Genomic DNA, 10,766 nt, shown 5'->3' on the forward strand with positions numbered 1-10,766 from the left:
TTTCATTAATTCGCAATCCACAATCTCTTTTCAGGCCCCGTAACCCCCTCCCCTTGGCACCTCTCCCCCTCCCCCTTCTCTAAAGTCCCCCCACCCAAAGGCACAGAAAGGGCCCAATCTCGTTCTGTTTGTCATCTGCATATTACCAGGAACTAAATCCAGGATGACGTCGACTCGGTATAAAACCAACAAGAGGTTCAGCTGGTCTAAACTCCGTCCTACCCGCGCGTTGAGTTCAGCGAACGCGGCAGCGCGGGGAGGGCGGGAGGAGGGAGAGCGGACGCAGGGGGCGGGGAGGGGCGCGGGGCTGCGCGCTCGCCCGCGCTCTCTTTCGGTTTGGTCCGCCGCGGGAGGAGAGGGCACCCCCCCACTTGGAGGCTTTTTCCTCGGAGCGTCCCCGCCACCCCCCGGTCCCGGCGCGGGGCTCGGGGATGCCCGCCAGCATGTTCAGCATCGACAACATCCTGGCCGCCCGGCCGCGCTGCAAGGACTCGGTGCTGCCGGTGGCGCCCAGCGCCGCGGCTCCCGTCGTCTTCCCGGCCCTGCACGGGGACTCGCTCTACGGCGCCGGCGGCGGCGCCTCCTCGGACTATGGCGCCTTCTATCCGCGCCCCGTGGCCCCCGGCAGCGCAGGCCTCCCGGCCGCGGTCGGCGGCTCCCGCCTCGGTTACAACAACTACTTCTACGGGCAGCTGCACGTGCAGGCGGCGCCCGTGGGCCCGGCCTGCTGCGGCGCCGTGCCGCCGCTGGGCGCCCAGCAATGCTCCTGCGTCCCGACGCCCCCAGGTAAGGTCGCCTGCGTGCCCGCCTTCGCCGCCCGCTGCGGTCGTCTTCAGCCGCTGGGGCGTGGGTGGGCGGTGGCGCGTCCTTTTTTTTCCCTTTGCACAAACTTTTCTTCTCTTGCGAATCTGCCCTCCCCCTACTTTTGCCCATCGTGGGCAGGGATTTGCACCCTTGCTGCAAACTTGAAGCGAGTTAGCGGAAACTAACTCAGTGCCTGCATGGGGAGACTGTGCTTTTAGGATTCCCTGACAGGCTTTTGGGAATGTGCGGGTGGACGCTCTAGCATGATTCCCCCCCCCATTTCCCTGCATCCTCGTTTTCCGCGCACCCCAATTCCCATCACCCCCTTGGCAGACGATTTTAAAGTCGGAGTAGGTCGCAGGCGGGCGGTCTTGTGCTCGGCGGCAAGGGAGGCGGCTGACCGCGCGCCCCGTTCTGTCGCAGGCTACGAGGGCCCCGGCTCGGTGCTGGTGTCCCCGGTGCCGCACCAGATGCTGCCCTACATGAACGTGGGCACACTGTCGCGCACCGAGCTGCAGCTCCTCAACCAGCTTCACTGCCGGCGGAAGCGGCGGCACCGCACCATCTTCACCGACGAGCAGCTGGAAGCGCTGGAGAACCTCTTCCAAGAGACCAAGTACCCAGACGTGGGTACACGCGAGCAGCTGGCCCGGAAGGTGCACCTCCGTGAGGAGAAAGTGGAGGTAGGCGCGGGCCCCTGCCCGGGCGCGCCTAACGGCCCCTCCCAGCGAAAGAGGGCCCCAGGCGGGTTTGCGTAGCTCTCCTTGGGTCTCCCTGTGCTTTAAAAACATCCCGATGGCGGCCCGGAGGCTGCTGGAGGGCGCTTTAGGCCCAGGAAGTTGAACGAAAACGCGGAAGCGGGAGTGAGTCTCCTCTCCTTTTGTTGGCGCGCGCGGGGTCCCCCGGTTCCAATTCCACGCGGAGGTCGCCCTACGGCCGCACTGAGTCCCGGGGGTGCCCTGGCCCCGGGCGAGCGCGCCCTGGATCTTAACTGTTGTTTTGTCTTCCGTTGCGCAACAGGTCTGGTTTAAAAACCGCCGTGCCAAATGGAGGCGGCAGAAGCGGTCCTCGTCGGAGGAGTCAGAAAACGCCGAGAAGTGGAACAAGACGTCGTCGAAAGCGTCGCCGGAGAAGAGAGAAGAGGAAGGTAAAAGTGATTTGGACTCGGACAGCTGACGGCCTCGGGCCGCCGCGGCACTTGCCTAACTCGAAGGACTTGCACAGACAGACGAAGCTACTTTCTTGCACACGCGCTGCCTTGAGGGAGGGGGTCGAGAAAGAGGAACGAGGATCTGTAAATAGTGTACAGAGCGGGGAGGGTGCGCGCCTGGGGTCGGCCGCGCCGGAGCTCGCAGCCCTGCGGTCCCAGGCCGCGGGCGCCTCGCTCCCCACCGTAGTATTTATAGTTAAGTTAACGGTGACAATACAATAAAGTGATGGCGATGTAGACGGGCCACATTCTGTATTTCGTACCCCACCACCAGCACCATCTGAGGCCTGAAAAGAAATCTCTTTAGTCTGTAGCTTCGGAAGAAAAATTGGGCGGCTCTGACCTGTCCAAAGGAAAAAAAAAAAAAGAAAGAAAAGAAAAAGAAAGAAACTCTGGATACGAATCAGTCACAGGACGGGTGTCCTGGTTTTAAAGTAGACTTGGTCTCTGGGTCTCCAGGAAGGGGTGGAAAGTGGCATCGCCCGGCGACCAGGGAGGTAGCATTGCCCATGAGGGGGGGCAGCCGGGGTTCCTGTTCCCCCTTGCCCGTGGGGATAACGGGCACGCCTTCCCTTCTTGCCGCTGACCGGAAGCTGTAGGGGGAAAGCGCGTCCCCGGAGCAGGGAGAACCTGGGAGCTTCTCCGGGCCCTGCTCCAGCGAAATCCGCAGACTTAATGCTGCTGATCCGAGGGTGGAATTAGGCGGCGGTGGGCATGCCCTCTCTCCCGATGCTTTCCTGGATTTTTCACGGTCACTCCGCTGCCCCACTTCTTCCCGAGCAAGCTTTTCAGCCCACAACCCTGCTGGGCACCTCTCCCGCCAGCCGGCTCCCAGGGCCACCGAGGCACCCGCCCTGAACGGGTTGTCCTTCCTCCTGGGCATCTGGGGTGGCCAGGGCCTACCCCTGCGTTCCGGCCTTCTGTTGGCCAGCGGGATCTGAGAGCGCACGGGGCGGCAGAATCCCTGCGAGGTGGGAGTGCCCACGCCTCCTGCTTTCTCTCGTGACTGTCTCCCCTCTGAGGTCGCTGGGACCGGAGGAGGAGCACCCCGGGAGGGCGCTGCTCTGGTCAGCAGCTTGCAAAGGCCTGCAGAAGCTTACCTGTGCGGGATAAGCTCTTGGGGCAAGAGTATGGGTTCTGTATGGTTCCCCGGACCATGGGGGACAGGGGAAATGGGGCGGAGGCCAGGGGCCAGCAGGAATGGCTTTTAATGCGTTAAACTTTTGATTTTGCCTTAAATCCATTTTACAGACAAGGAAGCTAAGGCTCAGAGTTTCTGCTGCCAGGGAGTCGGTGAGCTTGCTCTCCCTCCTGGGCCGCCTCCTTGTTTGGTGGAAGGTCCCTCTGGCTGGGCAACCTTGCGGTGAGATAGTGCACCAAGTCATAGCTTTTTACAAGAAGCGGTATTTTTCCACAGCTTGTTGTACCTTTAAACGTAAAAGTGACTCCTGGAGCAGGTGAAATGACACTTATGAAATTTGGAGTGACTCCCAATGCTGCCTTTTTAATGAGAAGCATCACTATCGGGAAGAAGGAGGCCGCAGGTTGGAGGCCAGGTCTGCCTCAAGGGGCAAGATGGCCCTGGTTCATATGCAGACTCTATCATTTGTGACCTTGGGCAAATTACTTAACCCCTCTGCTCCTCACCTTCCCTGACTGTAAAATGGGCACAAGAATAGCATCAGCCTCCCAGGGTTGGTGGGAATATGAAAGGCACTAACTCACGTAGAATGGTACCTGGCATAGGGGAATCTTTCAACATAGCTACTTATTTTTTTTGAAACATGATTTATATTGTGTTGGTACTGGCATTTCAGGATTTATGTACATTATCTCAATTTTACCTTTCAAGAACTCTGAGATGGGGAATGTTTTTACCATTTTACAGATGAGGAAATTAAAGTTCAGAAAGGTTAAATACTTTAACAACATTCAGCCTTTAAGAAATAAAAGAGGGGACATCACCTTTGCCCAAGTGAGTCTTAGACCATAATTGGAAATGTTTCCACTAATACCAGTTCTGGTGAGAAATACTGGAAGAAGCTGTTGCGTTAATTTCAAGTGAATCTTGCAATGGCTATTATTTTACCTGCTCCTTAGACATCAGACTTCCAGGGTGAGGGACTTCCAGGTGCCTGCCGTGCACCTCTACCCCTTCATTGCTGTGTCTGCATGCTGCCCTCTGTCCCCCTGGAGAGGGATGAGCCTGCAGGGGAGTCCAGGATGAGCACTGACTCCCACGCCTCCAGTTCTCCATGAGTCTAGAATATTCTAACATAGGACAGAAATGGGCAGCATCATTCTACCCTGAGAGATTTGACATCTCCAGAGTTCTATTTATAAACTCCTGTGTCTCTTTGTCAGTAACTTGCCCTCAGACTTCCTATAAAAGGGGATCTTTTATTTAAAAAAAAAATCTGCATTTTTCTAGTCTGGAGAGGGGTCACTGGGAACTGACAGGGAGAGAGGGATTAGGGGGATATGTTTCAGACACTCATTCCTCACAAGCACCTGCTGAAAGCCACAAGTAGGGGGTGCAAGGGGTAGGGGGAGAGCCAGAGAGCTGCTCCCAGCTTGGCCCCGGGCAGGCCCATGGTGGCAAGAGAAAGCTCCTTCACTGGCCACGTTTCCACGCCGGAGGCCCTGCGAAGTGCTTCAGTATTGGCCCGGCTCACAGGAAATAAACGTCTGGAGTGAAGAGGGAAATGTCAGGATGGTCTGTCTAATTATAGTCCACCCACCTTCCTTCTGCAGTCCCCAGTCAGCTGTGGGGCTCAAATCTCTGTTTTAGCCTGGCTGTGGGAGTCAGAGAGGCCGAATCGTGGCATGGAGCAGAAGGCATAGGGCCTGTAAGAGCCGTCATGTGATTGGGCAGTATGATTGTCTTTGGTGGGAATCGGGATCGGGGTGTTGGAAAGTGGTGTGTATATGTGTTCAAACGGGCAAGGCATAAGCCAGGTGACTCCTAAGTGGTTTCCAGTCTGTACCACACCTCCCCTCCAACTGGAGTGTTCTCCCCATTTCACAGTTGAGCAAACGGAGGCACAAAATTAACACAAAGGACCAAAATGACAACTGTCATCTGTAAGGGACAAGGCTCTTGTGATTTCTGTAAATCGGCTGCCCCACAGAACCCAGACTGTTCTTTCTGATGGTGATACAATCTGTGTATGAAAGTTCACCAACAACGAATAACTACAGGAGTGAATGCAGTCGCCCCTGGGGGACACAGGAGTTAATCTGCTGCAAAGTGCTGGGCAGACTCGGGCAGAGAACATTAATGCCCCTAACATTAGTCTAGCACTTTGCGCTGCAAAGCCCTTCCACACACGTCTCAGGCAGCCCATTTTGCAGATGGGAAATGGAGGATCAGAGACAAATGCCTTGCCTAAGACGCATAGTAAGAGGCAGAGCAGGCCCTAACGCCCCGGACTATAGCAGATTCTTCCCACACACCTCTTGGGGTGGTGGCAAGGTATGGGGTAATGGCTTCTGGGTGCCGCAAGTCACCTGAGCCAAGGAGAGGCCTGGCTGGAAGGAGCTGACAAAAGCCACATGTGTGGGAGGAGACAGGGATTCTCGGATTCTGAGCGCTCCATGGATGGGGCATTGCCGCCGTCCTCAGCCGTCAGCCGTGCATGGGTGAGGGGAAAAGGGCTTGAAAATGCTTGCTTTCCTAACTGTACCCAGGGAGCTTGTATCTCAATAGCGGTTCTTTAATCACATTACCTTTTACTGAATTTTGAACTTTGAGCTCCGATTGTAAGCCTTGCGTGAAGGATGTCGTTTTAATGGGTATGTGTGAGATAGAAGCTGGCTGATTCCTCTTCCGTGCACGGAGGGCAACCGGGGACCGGGAGGTAGGGGTGATAGGGAGCTCTTTTTCTGAATTGTATGAGGTTTTGACTCAAGTAGAATAGTTCAGGCACCAAGACCCCACCCAAAGATCTGGTGGTCCGTTTCTCAGGTCTCCAAAATTCACTCTCCTTTTCGTTGCACACCCGATCAGTCGCCTCCTTAAATGAAAGGAGTGTAAATGTAAGCTTCCGCCTTCATGAGGATGGGATTCCAGCCAGGGGAGGGGCAGAGCAATATGACGTGGTGAGTGGACAGCTGGGTGGCTGGCCTTTAAGCCACACTGGTCCAAAGCTCCATCCGGATGGGGCCCTGTGTTTGCTGAGTGACCTGGCAGAGGTTCCTTATCCTCTGCATCTATCCAGTTCCTTCTTACCTGCAAAACGGGCTTGGGTAGAGGGTTAGAGAGAATATGAGTGAAGAACCCAGCAGAGGGTCTGACATATTTATTATCATGTTCTTTGAAAGACACCCTCAAATTGGCTGGGTAATGCCCTGCATAAGTAGATTGGAATTCGGAATTAAGGAATGCACCTTGTTTTTAATTGTTGTTGGTTTAGGAGTTTATGCGTGGCCACAGGACGTAAACTCTAGCGAAATTAAATGTGACTGCCATGGATTTAAGACAAGGAAGCATCTGATAAGGTACAATAGGTTGCATTCTCCCCAAGTGGTTTAGGACAAGGAGATTTAGAGCGAAGAAGGAGAGAATGTGAAGTAGATTTGGATTCGATTTCCAAGTTTTCTGAAATGACCTTGAAGTTTTTCAAAAGTAAAATGAAAACAAAATGTAGCAGCCAGCACAGAACTCCAGAAAGTTCTGGAAGAAATGGATTTGGCTGAGTCTTTTGGCGGATGGGGGCCTCTCACAAGTGTTGGGGGGCCGTGGGGCATCCCCAAGGCCTGTCCTCAGAGCCGTGTGACAACACGGAAGACCTCTGCTGGTCATGGCTTGGTTTTAAGTCCGGGAAAAATACAAAACCATTGTCTTTGCAGTCCAAATGACCCGTGGAACAAACAGGATGAATTATGGCATGTTGCGGTATTTTAAAGTGAGTCTATAATTTTTGGATTCCAGCAGACCTCATTTGTTCTCAAGTGTCCAGCCCTGGGAAGCATCAGTGAAGCGAGATCTTAAAAATTCCTCTCCCAACCCCTCCTCCTTCCCTTAGGAGTCCGTTCCATTTATACCTTCTGTTTTCCTAATTTTGAGGTCCTCCGGAGTCTGCTGACCAAATCCAGCGGCTGGGTTTAGCGGAATGAATTGCATTTCGTGGAGCGCGGGCACCCCCTCCCTTGACCTGAGCTGATTTATAGAAGCTGTAATTAGTGAGGTAATTTTAGCCGTGATGGACAGAGTTTAAAAGTGTCCATCTCATTTCCTTACTGATTTACTAGTTGTATAATGCCGAGCCCGGGAAATGCTTCAACCCTGTTGCGTTATCAGCAAGGCTGACCCCAGAAAAGGCCACTGCAGGTTAAAGAGACAAATTCTCCTTGTTGAACTGAGGAAGGCTCAATTTCTCCAGCCTGGACGTTTTTTCCCCATGCTCCCAACACTCAGACCTAACACATGGTAACTTGTTTAAAATGTTTAGAGGGGAGGGTGCGGTAGGACAGAAATATCTTAAAAATCAGAATTTTTCAGAGAAAAGACCCATCTTGTTCAGCAGCCTGTGGTGAGAAACATGGCGTGGCCACAGGTGCAGGGTCCCCAACAGGCCACACACAGCACAGTGGCAATTGTCCCACCCGGCCACAGGGGTGCATGGAGAATTGACATGCTGGCGAGGGCATTCCTCCTGAGAGGTGAGCTTGCAGGCTTGGGGGGCCCCTGCACAGCCAGGTAAGGGCTCACTGCAGAGACAGCCTGGGGACCAGCGTGGTCTGAATCACACGGGGCAGTGTCGGACTAGCCAGCCTCACGGAGACTTTAATCGTGTCCCAGATTATTGATATCACTAGGCAAGGCCAGGAGATGCTTCTTTCCAGATGGAGTATGGCTAATCCTCCTTTGAAAATCCTCAAAGTGCCAACTGTGGGACCAGAAAAATAAAACTGCCCTTCTCCAAGAGACAGGGAGGCCCAGAGCGTTTGGAAAGTCCCCCTCCGCGGCGAGGAAGACTCAGAACTCTGTGAAGTCAGAATCCCAGCTGGTTGTTTCATCTGAAGATGATCCCAGGACGGCCATATGGCTGGGACATTAGGGGATGCGCATGTTCGACATTGTTTTGTATTTGAGGAATAAATATTTAAATCTGAAACCAAGGGAATCACTTTCTACTGAAGTGGGCAGGGATGGAAAGTTGTGTGTGTGTTGATGTCGTGTGCCCCCCCCATCCTCAAAGTTACCCCAGCATGCACCATCCCTGCCACACCTGGAACCTTCCAAGGGGTTGTCCCGCCTCCACAGGCGCAGGATGCTAGGAGTGTCGTGGCACTTCCTCTGTTTTTTAGGGTCGCTGTTTTTGTTTCATGTCTGCTTTTGCTGCATGAAGACTCCTGATGTGCATGGGTTGAAATGGAGACCCCGTCCCCATGTCCTCAGTTTTATGAGACCCTCTTGGTTTTATTTCGGTTTTGTCCTGTGTGGTAACTGGACTCTGATACAAATGTGAGTGGATGAAAACTTAACTCTTTTCTTGACTGCAATTAAACGACTCTGAAAAGATGGTAGGTCTTTATGGTTTATTTTTCTCTTTATGGAAGATGTTCATGTGTAGTTTCCTTTTGTTGTTAAAAAAGGGGAAACATTTTCTGCAATGCCCGGAGGGAATTATAAATAAATGTATCTTATGTTAGTTTAGGGGTTGACAGTTTCATAATAATTTTCCTGGGCATGTCCTTGTCTAATCCCTTTTAAGCCTGATAAGGGAAGCTGGACATAGTTAGTGTCATCTTGTTACATAATAATAGCCATCTCGACAGCCTTTGCCCTGTGCTGTATCATCTGTACTTGATTTAATCCTGCCCACGCCCCTGTGAAGCTGGCATTATAGTCATTTTTCAGAAGATGAAATGATATGTCCATTCAAATAAGCTTGCAGGTTAAACTGCAAATCCAGGGCTCTTTCTACACTGCCAGATTACCTTCTTTCATAAGGACCAACCAGGAGGTCTGGGTTCGAATCTCTTCCTGGTCACCAGCAGGCAGTGCCCCCTTGGAGCTTCAGTCCCCTCATTTCCAAAATGGGAGGATTATGATCCTGCAACGCACGTAAATTACCTGGGGTTTTGCAAACGCAAATGATGAATCACAGTAAATATATTAACACATTAACAATAGTCATAAGCACATAATCAAGCAACATATTTATTGAAGACTTTCAGCAACAACAGCAATAATAATAATAACAACGGTCTCTATTCAGTCTGTAGATATTAAAAGCGTGCCCAGTCTGTGCCAGGTACTCTTCTAGGTGCTGGAGATACAGCCTCTGCCCTCCTGGAGTTTTACATTCTGTTGGGGGAGACGGTCAGTCACCAAGTAGACAGGCTGTAATTTCAGATGTTGGTAAGTGCTAAGATGAAAACCAAGTCTGCTAAGGAGATGGAGGGTGCTAGGGGCTGGGGCAGGGTTTGGGATATTTTACAGTGGTCTAAGGTCTGTGTGGAAAGGGGCTTAAATGCCATCTCAAGTAATCCTCCAAAGCAGAGGTGGGCGAACTACAGTCCATGGGCCAATCTGGTCCACTGCCTGTTTTGTCAATAAAGTTTTATTGGAACACAGCCATGCCCGTTCATTTATGTATTGTCTGTGATTGGTCTCCCCCTGTAAAGGCAGAGTTGAATAGTTGCAGTAGATAGAGACTGCAGGGCCCACAAGACCGAAAATATTTACTCTCCAGTCTTTCACAGAAAAACTTTGCTGACCGCTGGTCTAAAGTTTAGAGTTTAAACCAGAAATGGAGGTTGTTGCTAATAAGAGATGGGGCAAGGGTTTACTCCTGCTCGCTGAATGCTTCATTTCCTGTCTCTGTGGTCTTAGCACAATGTCAGGCCCCCTGTGATGGGGCTGGAGGATGGAGGGTGGGATATAAGGCTGGATGTGGAGGAACAGAATATGGTGCCTGATGCCTGGGAGCTCCTTTCTTGGACATGTAGTCTGCATGTGCAAGGAACAATTTTAGAACAATAGAAAACAGAATGTCAAGAAGTGCTAAATTATGTAGCATTGGCTAGGAGATGAAGAGAGAAGACAGCTGCAACCCCAGAAGGCTTCCTGGAGGAAGTGGGAATTGCAGGGGCATTAGGATTTGCCCAGGCAGAGCTAAGGCATGGAGACCACCTAATCAGACCAGAGAGCAGGCTGCCTGGCTGTCACACTCCAATGTTTCTGTATGCGAGCTAGTTCCCTCTGTTCATCCAGTACATGCCAAGCCCCTGCTGAGTGCCAGGCCCTGTGCTAAGTTGGGTCACAAACATGAACAGAGCAGTGTTCATCCTCAGGCATGTGAATTAGGCTGATCCAATACTAGGTGGCCGGTGCTGAGGTAGAAGGTGGCAGAGGAGGGGTCCTACAAGGCTTCTGATGGTGGATCATTGGAGCCACGTGGTTTGGGGCATGTGGTGATGGGCAGGGTGGAGGGGAGAAGGAAAGAGCCTTTCAGGAAGAGAGAACAGGCTCGAGCAAAGTCTTGGAGGTGGGAAGGCAGGATGTGAAGAAGAACCACGGCGATGGGGTTTGGCTGGGCAAAGGTGGAAGGAATTGAAGGCAGGAGCTTGTGGGAATCCACAGCCTGGCCTATTTTAAAACCAATCTGTGAATCAGTTTCCCTCCTCTCCCACGTGATGGAAGGCAGTCAAGGCGATGGCCGGGGGCAGGCTAACACAGCGTTCACGTCCACGGTCTGCCGCAGGCCTTTCTGGCGCGTATCTCTCAGCATCTGCTTGGCAT

The 10,766-nt window shown here is 52.5% G+C and overlaps 1 protein-coding gene across 1 annotated transcript; it reads left to right on the top strand.

The window, feature by feature from the left end:
• The first annotated feature begins 314 nt into the window (after positions 1-314).
• On the top strand, positions 315-2,251 carry GSC (goosecoid homeobox). The gene is made up of 3 exons (XM_004434240.2): positions 315-786; positions 1,228-1,487; positions 1,825-2,251. Exons 1-3 carry the CDS (start codon positions 432-434, stop codon positions 1,978-1,980), a joined length of 771 nt encoding a protein of 256 aa, XP_004434297.1. The 5' UTR covers positions 315-431; the 3' UTR covers positions 1,981-2,251.
• The last annotated feature ends 8,515 nt before the right edge of the window (positions 2,252-10,766 follow it).

Source organism: Ceratotherium simum, chromosome 24, assembly GCF_057802395.1.
Source record: "Ceratotherium simum simum isolate JZ-2026a chromosome 24, ASM5780239v1, whole genome shotgun sequence".
Lineage (NCBI taxonomy): Eukaryota > Metazoa > Chordata > Mammalia > Perissodactyla > Rhinocerotidae > Ceratotherium > Ceratotherium simum.